This window comes from Brienomyrus brachyistius, chromosome 4, assembly GCF_023856365.1.
Source record: "Brienomyrus brachyistius isolate T26 chromosome 4, BBRACH_0.4, whole genome shotgun sequence".
NCBI classification, from domain to species: Eukaryota; Metazoa; Chordata; class Actinopteri; order Osteoglossiformes; family Mormyridae; genus Brienomyrus; species Brienomyrus brachyistius.
The window spans coordinates 275,025-296,176 of record NC_064536.1 but is presented as its reverse complement, the minus strand read 5'-3'; the positions used below and the strand labels follow the sequence as shown (position 1 = coordinate 296,176).

General features: G+C 43.6%; 1 protein-coding gene and 1 long non-coding RNA gene across 5 annotated transcripts in view; one reads left to right on the top strand and one right to left on the bottom strand.

Annotated features, from left to right (window-relative positions):
* Nucleotides 1–21,152, top strand: part of LOC125740684 (NACHT, LRR and PYD domains-containing protein 3-like) — a 172,162-nt gene that overhangs the window by 120,194 nt on the left and 30,816 nt on the right. For both annotated transcript variants that reach the window (XM_049012163.1, XM_049012164.1), the window contains 3 exons: nt 171–256; nt 2,563–2,736; nt 3,819–3,921. In XM_049012163.1, the coding sequence (XP_048868120.1) occupies nt 171–256; nt 2,563–2,736; nt 3,819–3,921 (363 nt within the window). The remainder of the gene's footprint in view (nt 1–170; nt 257–2,562; nt 2,737–3,818; nt 3,922–21,152) is intronic.
* On the bottom strand, nt 5,003–12,820 carry LOC125740687 (uncharacterized). 3 transcript variants are annotated; one of them, XR_007397736.1, is made up of 5 exons: nt 12,648–12,820; nt 11,235–11,355; nt 10,370–10,422; nt 9,757–9,892; nt 5,003–5,303 (listed from the first exon to the last, which is right to left on the bottom strand). It is a non-coding gene; the product is annotated as an uncharacterized LOC125740687 (long non-coding RNA). The 3 variants fall into 3 exon arrangements; XR_007397735.1 differs by lacking the exon at nt 5,003–5,303 and having other exon boundaries at nt 9,425–9,892; nt 12,648–12,815; XR_007397737.1 differs by lacking the exons at nt 5,003–5,303; nt 10,370–10,422 and having other exon boundaries at nt 9,428–9,892; nt 12,648–12,795.

Below are 21,152 nucleotides of genomic sequence, written 5' to 3'. Positions count from 1 at the left end.
TTTCATTATGATCACTATACTCTCTGATGTGTAGGATATATACCAGTCTGTGTGTATAATACCACGGCTCCTTTTGCAGGCTGAACAGCTGTAATCTCACAGAGAAATCCTGTGAGGCGCTGGCTGCATCTCTTAGATCAAACTCCTCACCTCCTCACAGAGAGCTGGACCTGAGTGACAATGACCTGCAGGATTCAGGAGTCAAGCTGCTCTCTGCTGGGCTGGGGGATTCACACTGTAAACTGGAGATACTGAGGTCAGTCATATTTGTCCGGTCAAATAGTAAACTGGCATTTCATGATCATACTGTAACTGTGACACAGATCAAACCACAGACCACAGTATTTGACAGCACAATTGAGACACCCTCCACCATGCAGACACAGAAAGGAGTGTCCTGGGAAGGGCTGAGGGATCAGCCACATGGCCACTTCATTTACTCTCACTTAAGCTCCTGTTTAGGCCTAAGATGCAGCAGAAGGACTAATATTATAAGAGCCTCTTATGTCTCAAGTGCCTCAGCCAGTAATGCGGCTGATCCTGAATCCAAGCTGTCTAAGCATGAACTATGTCAGTACTTTATATTATAAAGTGTTTCTGTGACGTTTGCAAGGCAAGTCAGACGAGTGAACCGCTGCACTCACAGCATTTCGTTCCCACTAAGAAGGTAGAGATTTTTATTTCTCAGAAAAGAGGACGTGATGCGGATGTTTTGTTTTATTATTGTTATACTGACTTAATATCGTTACACTGTGTACTAGAGTAAATACCTGGGCTGGACTTCTCACAGTTTCATAGCAGAGGAACCTAAATCACATTTCCTCAGGTGGAATTACACCAAATAAAATACTCCTTTATTTTGGGTGCCTGCTGCCTGGGCCCCTTCCTGTGTCACATCAGCCGCCTATCAGCTATGAGAGAGGAATCACTCCTGTAATCAGCTCTCACTGCTCTGTACAGGTCTGTGTGGACCACACTGTTTAAAATGTTCATATGCTAAGGTCTCTCAGACAGGATCCCTCAAAGTACTGTTGCATCCAAAAATTTTTCACCATTAAGTTTTCGCTTCTAAATTTGCACAATTTTAATATAAAACAAGCTGTACATCAGGTAGGTCGGCCTGACAGGCCTGCATTAGCTGGTGGGGATGTTCACGTCTCCTCTGGTCAGAGTTCCTAGTCATTTTGGGGACACCTGGCAGAAAGGTGGCTGACGGCTGCCAGTCATTTCTGTCGCTTGTCTAACCGTCTGGAAAATATGATCAATATTGTTTCTTTGCCCAGGAGACTAAGCAAAGCAAAACTTCCCAGGTTTCACTGATGAAAAGTCTTGGCAGTTTCAGCTGCTGCTGAGATGCTCAGCTACAGAACAGACAGGCCTTCATGATACTGTGAAGCTGTGAGACTAATTAAAGTGCAGATTCATGTGACATAGGCTGACATGAGATAGCTGACAGATACAGAAACTCCTAAGCTAACTCAAGCTGCTCATTCACACCTATTTTTAATCACATTGTGCAGCAGCAGTAATTGCTCCAAATTCCCTAAAGGTCACAAGGTCACACTCTGTATGGTTTACATCAGCTTCTGATTACATCTTCTTAATGGCGTCCTAATGATTACATTCTCTATCTGTTATACAGTAACATATAATATTCCATATGGACACCCCCAAATGGCGGTCTTTATTTTAGGGGGATGGGGGGGCATTCAGGAAGGGCAGCTGGAGTGTGGAGTTTAGCTCCTTCCTCACACGGCTGGGCCCGACTCCTTGGTCGCTGGCTGAGCAGGTGGGGGGCGACAGTCCCTTCTGGGTGGTCATCCTCCAGGACGTCTGTGTTCAGAGAGAGACGACAAGCAGGCTGCTCACCAGTCACCCTGTTTCCCTCCCCACCCACAATGCAGGCTCTGAGCCGTGCTGGGGGAGGCAATCCCGCCCCCTCTCTGGGGCTGTTATCAGCTGTCAGCCGCCTCCTGTTGACATTCCTCACTTCCTCATCGGTGGTTCTGCAGCCGACTGTGAGGATCTTGTGTCCGGCATTGTGGTGCTGATCGTCCTCTTTGGGATTTAGCCGACTTTCCTGCCCCTGTGGCGTCACACCGTTTGCTCTTGGCGTCACTCCAGGGCCTCATCCTCTCTGCCATCAGAGCTCTTCTTGTGGCAGGACTGTAGATGAGGGAGTCCAGGTCTAAGTTTCATGCAGTGGGTCGCTGTCACTGGATGGTTTAATGCTGAACTGGGCTGATTATTCATGTCTGTTTCTACACAGTCAGTGAGGCTAAGAGGTGAGCTTCAGTGAACAGTGTGTGGGGGCCGCAGGAACAGAGACACACAGGCAAACCTGGTGCAGAATAATGCCCCCAAATGGCAGCTTCATATCAGGAACAGGGAGAACAGGGATTGAGGAAAAGAGGGAGGTGCTGAATGGCTGTTTGGTCTGGGGGGGTCCAGGCCAGTTGCTGGTCTCAGTCAGGCTGTGGCTTTAGGCACATCAGCACTGGTGTTTTGATGGGTTGTTGCCACCTATATTTTGTCTGAAATTTTGTGATTTCCTTTCTACAGTCTGGCAGTTTGTAGAGTCACAGAAGAAGGCTGTTCTTCCCTGGCTTCAGCTCTGAGGTCAAACCCCTCACACCTGAGAGAGCTGGATCTGAGCTACAATCACCCAGGAGACTCAGGAGTGAAACTGCTCTCTGCTGTACTGGGGGATCCCAGCTGTAAACTGGAGAAGCTGAAGTGAGTACAGAATGAACATTTTATGTCCGTTTATGTAGCACATGTTCATACATCAAAGTCATTCAAAGTGCTTTACAGAAAAGATACAAAATAAAATGCATAAAGTAAAAGCAGAGAAAGTTAAAGTGTAGGAATAAATATGAATTTAAAAGAAAATAACATGAAACATTAAAAAACAGATATTAAGTGACAAAGTGCCATTGGCATCAGTCACGGTTACACAGTCGCCCATGGAGCTGCGGCCTGGGTGCTCTGGTGCCAGGTGTCCTTATAAACACCCTTATGCTGGAACACGGTGTTCGTTATGGACAGACTGTGGTTGGCACAGGAGTCCAATAAGAGAACAGCTCGGGTTCAGATCGACCAGGCCGTTCCTCCCAATCACAGCCCTCCAGGTGTCAGTGTCGTTACCCACGTGAGCGCTAAAGTCCCCCAGCAGAACAATGGAGTCCCCAGAGGGGGGGCGCCTTCCAACATCCCACCCAAGGTCTCCAAGAACGCCGCACACTGAGCTGGTGTTCGGTGCATAAACGCAGACAACAGTCAGAGCCCGTCCTCCGGCTCGAAGTCGAAGGGAGGCGACCTTCTCGTTCATTGGAGTGAACTCCAACATACTGGCACCGAACCGGGGGGCTATAAGTAGACCCACCCCTGCCCTCCGCCTCTCACCTTGGGCAGCTCCAGAGTGGAATAGAGCCCAGTCCCTCCCCAGGAGTTTGGTTCCAGACCCCGAGTCGTGTGTCAGCAGTCAAACCATGTTAGAAATAATTAAGCAGTAAAGCTGGAAACCAACAATTCTTAGCAGACGCTTTGTATTGGTTAGCAGAGTTAATAGATGAAGAAAAGTAACAGTTATGATGCAATTTAGAACATAACTGTGTTTGGTTTAACAAAAGTTACGGATAAAACTATAATGGACACCAGTCAACAATGAGGTGATTCTTCATATGCTTTTTATATATTGTAAAATAAAGTAATTGTTTTAAAAAATCTCTTCTGTCATGTCTGTGATGGCTCACATTACTGTAATATACAGTACAGTGATGCAAAAAGTGGTTTTATAAGTGTATCATTTTCCTAAGGGTGGATCGGTGTGAACTCACAGAGAAATGCTGTGAGACACTGGCTTCAGCTCTCAGATCAAACTCCTCACCCCTGAGAGAGCTGGACCTGAGTGACAATGACCTGCAGGATTCAGGAGCGAAGCTGCTCTCTGCTGGGTTTGGGAATTTACACACTAAACTGGAGATACTGAGGTTAGTATTACTGAGTATTTTACACTGTGAACTGGAGATACTGAGATTAGTCATATTTATCAGGTCAAATAGTAAACTGGTATTTCACAATGACACTGCAACTGGCACACAGGTTAAACCACAGCCCACTGGTATTTGACAGTACAACTGAGATAGTATTCCACACTGTAAACAAGAGTTATTGTGGTCAGTATTATTCGGTATTCCATGCTGTAAACTGCAAGTATTGAAATATTTATTAGAGCAGACATACTTGCTTAAAAGTAGTACTTTTAATGGTGAGATGATATTATTTGTTGGAGAGTTTTTGTCTGTCTCTCTGCAGGCTGTCAGGCTGTAGAGTCACAGAAGAAGGCTGTTCTTCCCTGGCTTCAGCTCTGAGGTCAAACCCCTCACACCTGAGAGAGCTGGATCTGAGCTACAATCACCCAGGAGACTCAGGAGTGAAGCTGCTCTCTGCTGTACTGGAGGATCCCAGCTGTAAACTGGAGAAGCTGAAGTGAGTACAGAGTGTGTGTCTGACACGCTACAGATACTTATGCATGTATGTGAAGAAGAGGCACCAATAAATAAATGGATACAGCAGTACTATGTCATTCTGCTTCTCCTATAGTGTGGATCACGGTGGAGAGTGCAGGACCAGACCAGGCTTACAGAAATGTAAGTGTGTTTGCATGGTTTTATTAATAATACCATTAATTCCATTTTATGATTGTATTCACACAGTTGTTGTGATGCGTTTGGCTTTTTGTGTGTTTGGATTTCCATGTTTGTGTTTAGGTGAGTTTCTCTGTGTGACAGTTTAGACAGAATCCAAAGGGAAAAGACAAAACAGACATCAGAAAAAAGATTATTTATTCATTAACCTTTTTTTTTTTTTTACAAGCAAGTACTTCATTCATGTTTATATATAATTATAGCATTATATAAGTATTATTATTACAGATAATAAATCATAATAATGTATTATATAATAATATAGGATAGGATATTATTATTATTATCTCCACTATGATAATATCGTATCACCCTGAATGACATAGGATATACCACCACTAGAGGGCGCCGGAATCACATGAACTCCACAATATCGGTGCAGATGACGTCAGCGCAACATCGGGAACTAGCTTTAATAATCCAGCCTACTGAGGTCTCTTTAGTAGCGTCGTGTCCGGGCAGGAGTGGAGTTTCCAGCCCCGCAGTAGAGACCCTCCTGGTGGAGTCTGCAGCCAGATGTAATCAGTTCATGCTCCTTACCTCTCTCTTCTAAACCGGCGCCAATGCCGGACTCTCAGTCTACGGGCAGCGCTGCTGTGAAGAGGCGTGCGGTTCGAAGGAAGGTTATATTTTAAAGTAAAATCACTCACTTTTAGTATTAATATCTGGTGCTGTTTTGTGGTAAATATGCTTGTAATGAATATGTCCGATGAATGTCGCTGCTCTAATTTTATTTACCGTAATTTTGCTGTTAGTTTAGCTCGCGCCGTATTTTGGCGGCTCTTCCCGCCGGCGTCGCGCGCCGTCTGACATTTCCTGAGCTATTTCATAAATTTCAGTTGAAAACTGAGCTGTTTTTATTTTGTACAGAAACATAAAGTACAGGCGGCCTGATGGTATTAATAATTCTTCCTCCTGCCTACAGACTCCTGCCAGCTGACGCTGGACCCCAACACAGCACACAGACTCCTGTCTCTGTCAGGGGGGAACAGGAAGGTGACATGGGGGGCAGAGGAGCAGCCATATCCTGATTATCCAGAGAGATTTGACAGCCGCCCCCAAGTCCTGTGCAGAGAGAGTCTGACTGGCCGCTGTTACTGGGAGGTTGAGTGGGATGGAGATGGAGCTGATATAGGAGTGACTTATAAAGGGATCAGGAGGAAAGGAAGGGGTGACTGTCGGCTTGGAGACAATGACAAGTCATGGAGTCTGTTCTGTGATACTGACATTTACTCTGTCTGGCACAATAATAAACAGACTCTCATACTCATAGAGCCCTCAGGCTCCCGCAGAGTAGGAGTGTATCTGGATTGGGGGGCTGGTGCTCTGTCCTTCTACAGAGTCTCCTCTGATGGACTGACCCCCCTGTACAGATTCACCTCCTCATTCACTGAGTCCCTCTATCCAGGGTTTTATGTTGATGTAAACTCCTCAGTGTCACTGTGATGTGTTGCTGGTTCTCCTGGCAAAAAGGTAAAATCTCTGCTTTTTAACCTTTATAATCCTTTTTACTCTGAAATGTACATTTGACTAAAATAACTCTGTGTTCAGCAAGCTGAATAAAGATGCAAAATAACAGTTTTTCTCTCTGACTAAAATGTAACTAAATGTAATCCTGATGAGTGGGGGGGGGGGCTTTCCCCCTTCCCTGTATATCCATCCATCCATCCATTTTCCAAACCGCTTATCCTACTGGGTCGCGGGAGGTCCGGAGCCTGTCCCAGAAGCAATGGGCTCGAGGCAGGGAACAACCCAGGATGGGGGGCCAGCCCATCGCAGGGCACATTCACACACCATTCATGCACACATGCACACCTACGGGCAATTTAGCAACTCCAATTAGCCTCAGCATGTTTTTGGACTGTGGGAGGAAACCGGAGTACCCGGAGGAAACCCCACGACAACATGGGGAGAACATGCCCCCATAAAAAAACTCCACACATAAAAAAAGCATAACTGAGTAACATAATGAAACCACAGTCTGATAGATTAAGTTAAATTCACTTTACTGCTATAGCTGAACATAACAAACACAATGACACTCAATCAATTTAATAATTGTTGGAGCCAAATTTAGATTGAATTTGCTTTTGGTTTAGACTCTTACTTTGCTTGAGATTTGCCTTTGGCCTGGAACTTTTATTTCAGCATAGCCTTAGGTCACCTGGCTGGTCAAAGACGGCATTTTCCCCGTGGTTCCTAGTCTCAGGTAGACAATGGAAAATGCCATAGCTGAATAGTTTTTTTACTGCTTTAACTATAAACTTTGAACTAAACTTAAATAGAATTTAGAATACTTTGACTTGACCCCCTTTTGGTGAAACTTGGAATTTATACTTTGGATCAACCCTCTCCTTTGTGGATTACAAACAATTTGGATTTACTCCCTTGAGAACCACCTGCTTGCCTGCCTGCCACCTAACTCTCTCCCTCCCTGCCTGCCTGCTTGTTACCTGCTTGTTACCTGCTTGCTACCTGCTTGCCTGCCTGCTACCTGTCTCCCTCCTGCTTGCCTGACCCTGTGCCCTCTCCCTACCCGGCTGCCTTTTCTACCATCTATGAACACAGGTATGAGCGACAGCCGGACACAGTGTTTAAGATGAGTGCGTAATGACTATGCGGCATATACATTTTGGATTATATTTGACCCTTACGATGAGCATTTAACTGGAGACATAACAGAAACAAGAAACATTAGAAAATATAATTATATCTAGTTACTGCCCTGGTTCAATGGATTAAAGTAAATAAAATTATTATTAATTTATTTTATTAAGTAATAATATTTGCTTTATGAAATCATTTAAAGTAATTAATTAAGATTAAAGTACTATTTAAGTACAATATATGTGTGTGTGTATACATACATACCTATACGTGCATATATATATATATATATATATATATACATATACATATACATATATATATATATATATATATATATATATATATATATATATATATACAGTATCTCATAAAAGTGAGTACACCCCTCACATTTTTGTAAATATTTTATTATATCTTTTCAAGGGACAACGCTAAAGATATGAAACTCTGATAGAATGTAAAGTAATCAGTGTACAGCTTGTATAATGGTGTAAAGTAGCGGGAATCCTCTTCCACATTTTCCACAAAAATGTGAGGGGTGTACTCACTTTTGTGAGATACTGTATATATATATATACTGTATATATATATATATATATATATATATATATATATATATAGACACACACACAGAGCATAACGACCTTAACCAGGCGCTGTATATGGGTATGTGTGAGAGTGCGCTGTGTTTGTGTGCGTGTGTGTGTTTGATATAACTGGGCACTATATGTTTGTGTTCTCTAACTGGGCACTGTGTATGTGTTTGTGCAGATTTACTCTGCAGTTTGTGTGTGTGTATATGTGCACTCTAACTGGGCACTGTGGATTAGGTGTATATTACATTGTGGGGACCACTCTAAAAGTCCCCACAAAGATCTGTAAATGCAATCAAAAGAGTAAAAATGCCATTTTGTTTGGTTACTTATGGGTAAGGTTAGGGCTGGGTAGAAGTTAAAGTACACAAACATACAAATGCACACAGCACCCAGTTAGATCAGACACAGCACCTGAATAGCGAACACACACAAACAAACAGTGCATACACATACCCATATACAGCAGCCGGTTAAAGTACACAGACACACACACACAACGAGTGCGGAGTATACATCTATACACGCACAGCCCAGTTAGAGTAAACACACAGACACACACACCACGCCCTGTTACAACACATACACACACACCACTTCCAGTTAGAGCACACAAACACACTCACAGCGCCTTGGTAGAGTTTTTGCGCCAATACACACACATGCACACACACACACCACGCACTACCAGCATACACTCAACCAGCTAGAGCGTGCATGCAGACACACACACACACATCACCTGGTTACAGCACACACAATGAGTGCCCAGATAGAGCAAACACACACACAAACACACACACATACCCATACACAGCGGCCGTTTAAAGTACACAAACACACACAATGAGTGCCCAGATAGAGCAAACACACACACAAACACACACACATACCCATACACAGCGGCCGTTTAAAGTACACAAACACACACAATGAGTGCCCAGATAGAGCAAACACACACACAAACACACACACATACCCATACACAGCGGCCGGTTAAAGTACACAAACACACACAATGAGTGCCCAGATAGAGCAAACACACACACAAACACACACACATACCCATACACAGCGGCCGGTTAAAGTACACAAACACACACAATGAGTGCCCAGATAGAGCAAACACACACACAAACACACACACATACCCATACACAGCGGCCGGTTAAAGTACACAAACACACACAATGAGTGCCCAGATAGAGCAAACACACACACAAACACACACACATACCCATACACAGCGGCCGGTTAAAGTACACAAACACACACAATGAGTGCCCAGATAGAGCAAACACACACACAAACACACACACATACCCATACACAGCGGCCGGTTAAAGTACACAAACACACACAATGAGTGCCCAGATAGAGCAAACATACACACAAACACACACAGCAGCAAGTGACAACGCACACAGCACCTGGATAGAGAACGCATGCAAACAAACAGAGCCGGACAGAGCACACACACACATACACACACATACACACAGCACCCAATTAGCATGCACACACCCACACAGCTCCCAGTCACAGTAAACACATGGACACACACAGAGCACCCAGTTAGAGCACACAGACACATACGGGCTCACAGACACTAACAGCACCCTTTTAGAGCACACACACAAACACACACACACACAGTGCTCAGTGAGAGCATGCGCACTCACTTACACACAAAGCATCTAGTTAGGGCATATACACAGACACACACAGACACACAGCGCCAAGTGTGAGCTCTCTCTAACTGGCCGCTCTGTGTGTATGTGTGTGCGTGTCCTCATCACTGCACTGGGGCACTGGGATCCACACTGACCACAGGGTGGACTAACCTGTTGGCCACACCAACACCTCTTCCAGCAGTAGCCCAGCTTTCCTAGTTGGTCTCCCATCCAAGTCCCGGCCAGGTCCAAAGCTGCTTCAGATGGATTACCTGGTCTGAGCTACAGGTGGCATGGCTGCTGACATCTCAAAAAGAGAGAAAGTGATTGATCAATCAATCAATTACTTGATTAACAAACAGACAAATAAACAGTATATTGAACTGTTGAAACACTTCACCATGAAATGTAGGTAATGATTAAAAATCTTTTACATTTTGACAGTTTCTGTCAATGTTCTAGGGTTCTATAGGTAGCTTTTATTAATGTTGTACATTATGTATCTTACATCTGCAATGAGGACATTGTGTTGGACACTTTGCTTGAAATAACATGTATTATAAAGCTACTTTTCATGCATATTTATGCCTATAATGTCCTGGGGACTGAAACGGCATGGATTTGGCAGAATGCCCCCGAAACGGCTTGTCCATGAGGATCCTGTGGCTGCGGTAATGTTAGCTGTATGTTCGATATTCAGTCTTCCAGCTGTAATATCATTCAGCATGTAAGCCAGGCATTTTTTAATCACAGGCTTTTCATGTCCGTGGGCAGAGATGCATACCGATCATTTTTCATTTTGAGCCTCTTGCTGTCTGTGCCAAGTCTTGGTATTATCTAAGAAAAGAGGTGATCTCTGCTGTAACAACAATGTTCAGAAACTGGAGTTTATGGTCACTCTTGCACACCGTTTGGTTTGCGTGGGTGAATATTATTTAGTAGCTGAATGCTTGCATGTAGGGGCGGCATGGTGGTGCAGTGGTTAGCACTGTTGCCTCACACCTCTGGGACCCGGGTTGAAGCCCCTGCCTGGGTTACATGTGTGTGGAGTTTGCATGTTCTCCCCATGTCGTCGTGGGGTTTCCTCCGGGTACTCCGGTTTCCCCCCACAATCCAAAAACATGCTGAGGCTGATTGGACTTGCTAAATTGCCCGTAGGTGTGCATGTGTGAGTGAATGGTGTGTGAGTGTGCCCTGCGATGGACTGGCCCCCCATCCTGGGTTGTCCCCTGCCTTGTGCCCATTGCTTCTGGGATAGGCTCCGGACCCCCCGCGACCCAGTAGGATAAGCGGTTTGGAAAATGGATGAATGGACAATTAAAAAACATAGAGTTGTTTATTCCAGTACTTCCAAAAAATAGAGGAATACCATGTATCACTTTTCATAGGATCAATTAAGGTCATAATAATTCCATTCCTTGACTCAGTTAGCCTACATATAAATGTATACATGAGGTTCCTGAGTAGAGCCTGAAATGAGGGAACATTATAAGTCACAAATATACAACTAGCACTTTCCTACCTTGGATACTTCAACAAGATTCTAAGGGCATCACTGTATGCCACCTTAATCTTATTAATCTTTGTTCTGCTATAACTACACCATAGGTGAGCTATATCTAAAGCGAAGGTTACATTTCAGGTCTTACAGTTCAAATCAGTATTTCTGCAGACGTAACGGGCCTCTCCGGTCAACTCTTGCGGTCCGTGTTTCGTGCTCTGCACACATATAATGTTCACTGTCTGACGACACTGCACACGTTGTCCTTTCTAAAACAACAGAAATTTAACATATGATTGCATCTCTTTTCTTTTGGGGTGTAATTGGTGCTAAAACTAGTTCGCATTTCTGCATCGAAATGTTATTTTTAACAAGTATGATTCATCCAATCGAAATTGACATATAATCAATGAATTTACTCTGGTTGAAACATGTGTGATTGTGTGTATGCATGTATGTATTTATAAACTGATCTCTCTTTAAAAAAAAAAAAAAAAAAAAAAAAAAACAATGCAGCTGTCAGGCGACTCATCTCCAGCATCAAATCTTTATTTCTGCTGGAGGACAGACCGCACCAACACTTAAAAGAAAACGATTAACCGCAAACTACGTACAGTTGCGTAAGTTACAGAAGTGCAGGTGTTTCTTATGAATGTAGTTTTAACAGAGAAATAAAAATAATCACAAAGAAAAATCTAATAATTTTGTAGAGTTTACAATAATAATTTTCATTCCGTTAAACAGACCCTCTGTTTTAAATACCATTCACCATTTTTTTCATTTCGCTCGAACAGCAAAGCACCTTAATATGACATAATTATAATTCTGACTTAACTGGGAAGTTGGGCCTTCTGACAAAGTTTTCAATTTAATTCGTATAGTACAGTTAAACATCACAATGGTTCAGTACATTTCTCAACTACTGTTTAATTACAGAGCTGCCAACTCCCGTATCTGGCGTTACACTCACACTTTCAGACTGTCACGCTCACGCTACAAAACTTACGGTAAATCGGTGGCCCTGTTCCCACCAGGTATTAACATGCGCGTCATTTCACTATGAACCGTAAGAAAGTTTTCTGTACCTTTAAGAATGCAGTCGCCTGTGCGAAGGATGGCGAGTGAGCGCGACGAGGAAGAGCGAGGAACGTGCAGGCCGCGTGTTAGCGAATTTAAAGTTTATTCCTGGTCAGCAATATACTTAAATCCTTGTTATATGTACGCGTCACTGCGTTAGTGCTATGTTGTATTTTATTATAATTAATTCCCGAGTGATCAACTAATTTAGTTTGCCTTTAAGTCTGCTGACAGTTTACATGCTACACCATACAATGAATTATTGTAAAATAATTCTAAAAGAATCCCCAAAAAAGAAACCACAAACTGTCAAAAGCTGCTCAGAGGCTAACAGGAGCCTCGGTTCTGCTGAAATTAACAGTGTGATTCGTATTAGCCATTTTTGTTTTCAAAATATAAACCACTAAACACAAAATATTAGTGTATTTTCTTAAATAAAAAACCACAAGTATTCAAATTTTGCTAATACCGAGTGAAATATTACCTCTCATATGTCCGTGTAAATGGTCATTTATATCGAATAAAATTGTGGGGCAATTGCATCTACAAAACCCATTTCCTTATTTTGACAAGATAAACACTGTAATAAGTCAAATAATAAGGTCTCTAAAATACAGCATCACTGACGGCTGCTTATATTACCACGGATATTCGTAATCCGGATGTAATTCGATCTCCGGTTGTGCGTTAACAGGATATTTTGGACGAAAGTCGGAGCATGTTTGGGTAATCTTAATAAATTTGCTTATATTATGAGACTATGTTATTATAAATAATCATTTTGAGTTACTATTCCAATTCGTCATAAAGATTTCATTCTGAAATCATTGTTTTTACAACAATGTTGCACAGCCCTATTGTTTGATGTGGCCGCCAGCGAAAGATTTCCAGCGTCTTTTTCAAACTGAAATTCTAGGTAGGCCTAAACGTATTTTCAATTGGTAGAATAATATTTGTAAATGTTCCTCAATCTTGCAGGCTTGTATCCGTTGGAAAGTGCATGCATTGTGCTATATTTGCCTCATTTAATTTAACAGTCAGTGTTTGTCATTCGGGTAAGGCTGTTATGCATTTGGTAATTAACCGTAATTGGTCGTCTATTTTGCAGAATGGAATGTGGCAAATTTAATTGTACAAAATAATATATCTTGATTTGAATAAGAAACTTTGAAATAAGTAGACAGAAAAACAATTGAGGACATATTGTAACGTGGGGTTGTATTTTGTGATGGGAAAAGAGGCGGTGGAACACTTAGCAGGGACAGCCAAAAACTCACGACATACTGGCACTGGGATTTCCACAGCGATTGTCTTTTAATTACACACGCTCTTCACCATCCAAAGCCCGGTTGAACGGCTGCTGGCTTGTCATACATGAAGCGAGCAATATTCATACAACCCGTGACGATACTGTAGAATATTAACTGTGCACGCAGTAATATTGAACCTTCGCAAATACCGTACTCTTTACTTTACACATGCGCGGTGCTTAAGCTCTCTCTCTCAACATGTTACCAGGTACTGTGATCCCTGTCTGATCCGGTTGTTGCTATTAAAACAACTAAGTTCAGCTCCGCACCGAGTTTCATTATTATCACAGCACTCAACATGGTGTCAGAAGTCTTGGACCACAACGTTTAACGCTATATGGAATACCATATGTGATGGCGGACGGCTTCAGACGACCCGGTCCACTAGTTTTTGATGGCAACATAGCGGAGAACTGGCGTGTATTCGAGCAGGAATACGACATTTTTATCGCAGCGGCGCACTCGGACAAGCCGGCGCGAACCCAAGCTTACATTCTCCTGAACCTGGCCGGACCCGAAGCTATCTAGCACGAACGCTCGTTTGTGTATGCACTAGAGATACGGGCGTCCCCTGGAGAAGACGGGGATGATGGACGCGTATTGGTTCCCGCGGAATCCAAGGAGAACCCCGAATGCCTCAAAAGAAAGTTTCGTGAAATGTGCAATCCCCAAACAAATGTCACTATGGAGAGACACAAATTCAACACACGTAACCATAGGGCTGGTGAGACTATTGAGTCGTATGTGAGTGATTTGAGAATAAAAGAGTTGCAATTTTGGTGGGCTTGGTGAGGAGCCTATCAGGGATAGGCTGGTCTGTGGCATTACTAACGACCACCTCAGGAATGTACTGTTGCGTGATAGTGATCTGACCCTCGCAAAGGCCTTATCCATATGCCAGATCCATGAGATGACTGAGGAACACAATAAAACCTTAATGTCACCACTCAGCCGTGTCACAAAGGTGGACGCTGTTCAAACCACGTACGCGAAAAGGCGGGACGACGATAACGCAAAGTTCGGTAACAGACAAAACAATAACACCACACAATTCATTAGTTGCAGTAATTGCGATAGTAGTCACGTGGTAAAGAGGAACAAGTGCCCTTCTTCTGGTCAACAGTGTAATGCGTGCAAAAAAATGAACTACTTCAGGAAGTGTTGCAGATCTAAGCCCCAATTTGACAGGCAAAGGCCGAGGAAATCTGTCCACCAGGTGGTTACTGAAAGCACAGAGTCTAATGACAATGAGACGTCTAGACAATGAGTCTAATGACTTACTAGACGGCATTTCAGTGGATTTACCTGTTGATTCTACCAATGCACAAAGTTATGACAAGGACGAAGCCTTTGCTACAGTACAAACCAATGACACTACTGTTGAAATGAAAGTTGACACGGGTGCCAAATGTTCTCTCAGCAGTGACTTTTGAACAAGTGAGGAGATGTGAACAATTAAAGCCCTGCAGTAAGCCCACCAACCTTGTAGCATATGGTGTTAGCAAGATTAAAACTGCTCGATTTGTTGACCTATGCTGCCATCTAGGGGTGAAACAATACAATGTACCCTTCTACATTATCAATGAGAAAGTCCAAGCAGTGGCAGTACAAAGTGCCTCCCTGGAGATGGGGCTTGTGTCACTCAGCAAAGAAGTTCACCAGGTAAGCAGCAACACAACTGTAGATTTCTCCCAGCAAATCAGAAATGAATATAATGAACTGTTTTCAGATGAATTAGGAAATCTACCAGTTACATACTCGATGACACTCGACCCAGAGGTGAGACCAGTAGTTTGCCCTGCTCACCGCATTCCTGTAGCCATGAAAGACAGGGTTAAGGCGGAACTGGACAGGATGCAAGAGTTAGGTGTTATCACACCAGTCTCGGAACCTACAGACTGGGTGTCCACCATGGTTGCCACCAACAAAACAGACAAACAGGAGATCAGAATATGCATCAATCCAAAAGACCTCAACACTGCTCTAAAAAGGCCACATCACCCAATGCGCACAGTAGACGACGTCTCCTCACAAATGGCTAATGCTACTGTATTCTCAGTTTTAGATGCTAAGAACTCATTTTGGCAGATTTCCCTGGACCGTAAATCCTCCCTGCGTACTACCTTCAGCACATGTTTCGGTCGTTACAGGTTCCTGCGAATGCCGTTTGGAATTAGCTCTGCCAGTGAAGTTTTCCAACGCACCATGGAGCAGATCTTTGCCGGTTACGCCTGTGCCATTATCGTGGATGACATATTAATTGGAGGCAAGGTCATTGAGGAACATGATGCTAACCTGAGACAAGTGCTCGACCGGGCCAGAGAGGTAAAACTAACACTCAACCCACTCAAATGCAAGTTCAGACTGAACCAAGTCAGCTATGTTGGACATGTATTCACTGCTCAAGGCTTAAAAGCTGATCCATCTAAAACAAAGGCGATAAGCGACATGCCAGTTCCTACAGACATTTCAGCCTTGCAGAGATTCCTCGGCATGGTTAACTACCTCGGGAAGTTCATCCTTAACTACAGTGGGATCACAGCTCTGCTGCGTCAACTCACACATAAAGACACTGTGGTCATGGCATGAACAGCAGCAGCGTGCTTTAGAGACTTTAAAGATATACATGTCAAATCCCCCGGTGCTTTCATATTACAATGTTCACAAAGCAGTCACACTCACATGCGACGCTTCGCAGTATGGGCTTGGCGCGGCGTGCCTGCAAGACAGTAACCCTGTGGCCTTATGCTTCACGCACCCTGACTCATACTGAAACAAGGTATGCCCGAATTGAAAAAGAGCTGTTAGCTGTTGTTTTTGCATGCTCAAAATTTCACGACTACATTTACAAATAACTGTTGAGACTGACCACCAACCTCTCGTGACAATAATAAAAAAGCCCATTCATGCAGCACCAGCCAGACTGCAGAGGATGATGCTAAAACTTCCAAAGTATAGCATTGACCTTGTCTACAGAAGCGGCAAAGAAATGCACTTGGCTGACACTTTATCAAGAGCTCCGAGTTGCTCCACAGTTCAACTTGCAGATGAAGTGGACGATTTTGATGTAACATCTGTGAGTCATGTGTCGTCTGCTCGCTTGGAGGAACTGAGGGAGCACACCGCAGAAGATCCGACCCTCCAGACTCTCTGTGGCATTATTAAGCATGGGTGGCCAAGCAGACTGCACAATCTCCCACATGCAGCACGTCCCTATTTTCCTTTCAGGGATGAACTCACTATTGAGGATGGTGTTATTATGAAGGGACAGAAAACTGTAATTCCCCTCTCGTTGCAAAAGACATATGTGGGGATTCTTCACGGGGGGCACCCGGGTGCAGAAGCCACCAAACGCAGAGCGAGAGGCATAGTATTCTGGCCCACAAAAGACATTGATGATGAAGTAATGGCGTGTTCAGTGTGTAATAGCACTAAACTGCACCAGCAAAAAGAGCCAATGCACTTGCACCCAGTTCCAGAGCTACTCTGGTCTATAGTGGCTGCTGACATTTTTGCCTGGCGCAACCAGCAGTATCTGGTACTTGTGGACTCTTACTCAGGCTGGTTTGAGATCGACCTTCTCCGCGATCTGACGTCAGCCACTGTCATTGGTAAACTGAAATGTCACTTTGCTGTCCATGTAGCACCACATACTCTAATATCGGTCAATGGCAATCAGTTTACAAGCGAACGTTTCAAAGACTTTGCCAAACAGTGGGATTTCATAACCCAATTTCATAGTACAAAACTTACTGCTTTGGGAAAAATCTACTCAAAAAAATCAAAAATCTCTTCACAAAATGTGAACAATGTTGTGATGATGGCAAAGTTGATCATAAACATACCTGGACATCATAAGTCCCAAGAATCTCCTGTAGGGCCTCTATAGCACCCATTCGTGATGCCTTCTGCCTGTCCAGGTTGATCAGTCGTGGTGTGTGTCGGCCAAGCTCTGTGTAGAAAATGTTGTGTAGGTTCACGTTTGTAATGCGATGGAACTCAGCATACACCTGCGGATACACAAATACATCTAAATTTCTACCAAATCAATAACTATTTATTACTGTTATTCATTCTTATTTTATAACTTATTATAAGCATCTTGATAATTTATTAGCTATAGGGATTGTTGCACAGTGCCTGTATTCTATTGCCAAGATCACACATTAACACACACAATAAAATGAGACTTGAATGAGACAAAAATGTTTGGGGAAGGGCAGACTAAGAAAAGCAGTTATTATCTGTGATTCCATTCCTAGGGCCAGCCAGCTATTCAAAAAGTCCCTGACCAGTAGATCTCCCTTAATTACTTGTGAACAAAGAGCAAAGTTGTCTGCATGAGTTTTTCTATTAATAACTGGTTTCAGCTTCTTGCATGGTTTGGAGTCTCATCTGTTCCAGAGTAGCCTCATTCTCTCCTTTTGGAAAGTTGGGAAGAAAGTTATGTCTCATAACATGTTAACAAAGTGAACTTTACCTCTTAACCAGCCTCATTTTATGTTGCTTATTTACAACCCTTACATTAGTCAATCTCCAAAATGAACGCGAAATGACTGCCTCAACTGTAAGGGTATTTCACAAATCCGCAAAACTCTTCTAAAGAGCTATATTAAAAAAACATACCTAATAGATAAACTTCTCTGTCTTCTCCAGAGACATAAAAGATTAACTCTGAGTATTTCTACAGTCACAATGTTGTGGTTGCCCAATGATAGCTACACTAAAAGTTAACAGTTAAAAATGAAAACCAAGTAAGAGATAAGTAAGAGCAACAGTTGTTCCTTAAGTTGGGTCTGCAGTTACTTGCATGAATACAGTCAAACATCTTACTCGAGAAATCTTCTTGCCTTTTTAACGGTATCCATCTTCTTTTTTTTGAAAGCGAGCAACGTTGGTGACGTCAGATGCCACATGACTTTGTATTCTCATAAATTGCGATTTAGTGAACAATGTTAACTCAAAAACATATAGTCAAGCAAAATTAGTACACTTTGACATGCTATAAACACACAAAAGTTAATTGCTGGGTTAACTAATAAACAGTTTTTGATTGCTATACACCATAATGTTTATGGTTAGTAGAACTGTTGGGGTTTACAGTGTGGAACTGGCACCTTATCAGGGTAGAGGGCTTTGCGTGGTCCAATGATCCCAGGAGCTAAGTTGCCTGGGGCTTTATGCCCCTGGTAGGGTCACCCAAGGCAAACAGGTCCTGGGTGAGGAACCAGACAAAGTGTGGCTCATAAGATCCCTTATGATGACAGACAACTTAGATTGATGGTTTCCCTCGCCTGGACGCGGGTCACCGGGATCCCCCCCTGGAGCCAGGCCTGGGGTGGGGCTCGATGGCGAGCACCTGGTGGCCAGGCCCCATGGGTACACCCATGGTGCCTGGCCGGGCACAGCCCGAAGAGGGAATGTGAGGGTATGCTCCCTTCGCCTTCAGGTGGGGGGATGAGTCCTGGCTGTTGTTTGCCCTTATGTGCCAAACGGCAGTTCAGAATACCCACCCTTTTTGGGGTCTTTGGAAGGGGTGTTGGAGAGCGCTCCTCCTGGGGACTCTCTTGTTCTGCTGGGGGACTTCAATATGCACGTGACAATGACCTAGAGGGGCGTGATTGGGAGGAATGCTCCTCCCCCCCCCCGATCTGAACCCGACTGGTGTTTTCTTATTTGACTTCAGTGCTTGTCATGGATTGTCCATAATGAACACCATGTTCAAACAAAAGGGTGTTTATATGTGCACTTGGCACCAGGACACCCTAGGCCGCAGTTCAGTGATCGACTTTGTGGTCGTGTCATCGGACTTGCAGCCGCATGAATTTGACACTCGGGTGAGAAGAGGGGCGGAGCTGTCAACCGATCACCAGCTGGTGTGGGAGGAAGTGGTGCAGCATCAACACTGTTTATGGTGGGGATGGTGCACTGCTGACCTCAGCTCGGGATGTTGTGGGTCAGTGGAGGGAATACTTCGAAGGCCTCCTCAATCCCACCGACACGCCTTCCAATGAGAAGAGTCTGGGGACTTGGGGGTGGACTCCCTTATCTCTGGGGTGGAGGTCGCTGAGGTGGTTAAGAAGCTTCCCGGTGGCCGGGCCCCGGGGGTGGATGAGATCCCCCCGGAGTTCCTCAAGGCTCTGGATGTTGCAGGGCTGTCCTGGTTGACCCAACCCGGAAAGGCGGTAAAATATGGATGGATGGAACACACCAAGGGCTATTTACCATTGCACGCGGGGACATGCTGGGACATGCACCCCGCCGGTGCTACACTATGCTTAAACGGAGCTACAAACCCCTTTTGGGGTACGTATATACCCTAACAGGTGGCTAGATTTAGGTAGCGAGTTGTATGCTAATTATTACCAACAGGTTCCTCGTTCATTTGTGCACTCCGGAACAGATGCTTTTGTGTTTGCATGGAAGGACGCTCTTGGCGTGTTGTTACTACCTTTTATAATGAGCACTGTTAACGCAGTACATTATGTTTCACATATCCAGCCAATAGCAATATATCCTTAGGTCATCTTCTTTTGGTCTGGATGTCGTCCATCCAAATGGAAGGTTTAAGTGATGTCCAAACGATGTTTCGGTGACCTAGTATGGACTTTATAAGGACATTCTCAGGATCAGTTATGAACATTCTGAGCTTCGGTTGAAACACACGAACGCTATTTGAAATACATATCTAGATAGTTCAACACCCACGCAATATTTACCAGTTAATATTTAAAAGTTAACCGTCACTGTAACATTGCTGGGCTTCAAGATGTCCCAGACATACTTCTGTAGTGTTAGCTTGGTTAATTTATGTTATATCAGGGCATCTTGCCGTAACATTTATGTCAGTTAAATATAATGTTAGTGGAATTAGTATACCTTCGATAACGTTAGCTACAGCGCCCTCGCCAATTATTGGCACCCCTTGTAAAGATTTGTAAAAAAGGTTAGAAAAAATCTACCTTTCAATGAAATAAATTCATCTCACACTGGAAAAAAATTGAAAAATTTAAATTTATTCAAAGAAAAAACAAATCCTTCATTAAGAAATAATTATTTTTAACCAAAACACATGTACCACGATTATTGGCAGCCCTGGAAATTACAGTGAACACAATGTAACTGAAGCATGTTTCCCCTGTAAATTGTACATCTTTGAGTTTTTTGGAGTGAAAAGGAACCTTCAAGCTGTCATCCATGACTTCCTGATTAACTGGGGTACAAACATGAGGCGACATAGATCTCAAATTCCCTTAGTCATCCATCAACATGGGAAAGATAAGAGAACACAGACCAAATGAGGGAGAAGTGTGCTGACCTTCATAAGTCAGGGAATGGGTATGAAAACTAGCTACTCGCCTGAAAATGCCCATTTCTACTGTTAGGGAAATAATAAAAAAATGGACAACAACTGGAATTGTTACAAAACTGCCTGGAAGAGGACCCAAGTTTATTTTCCACCCACATACAGTGATGATGATTGTAAGAAAGGCAAAAAATCCCCAAGGATCTCTGTGTCACGCCCAGTCTTGTCTATTTCAGTCCGTGTCTTACCTGAGTTCATTGTCCATCATTGATGTTTGTGAATGTCAGTGCTAGTGTTCCGTCCTGACCTGCTCTTTCCATTAATAAATCCCTGTTATCCCCGTTCTTCGCCGTGCTTGCCTGCTTCTTGCCCG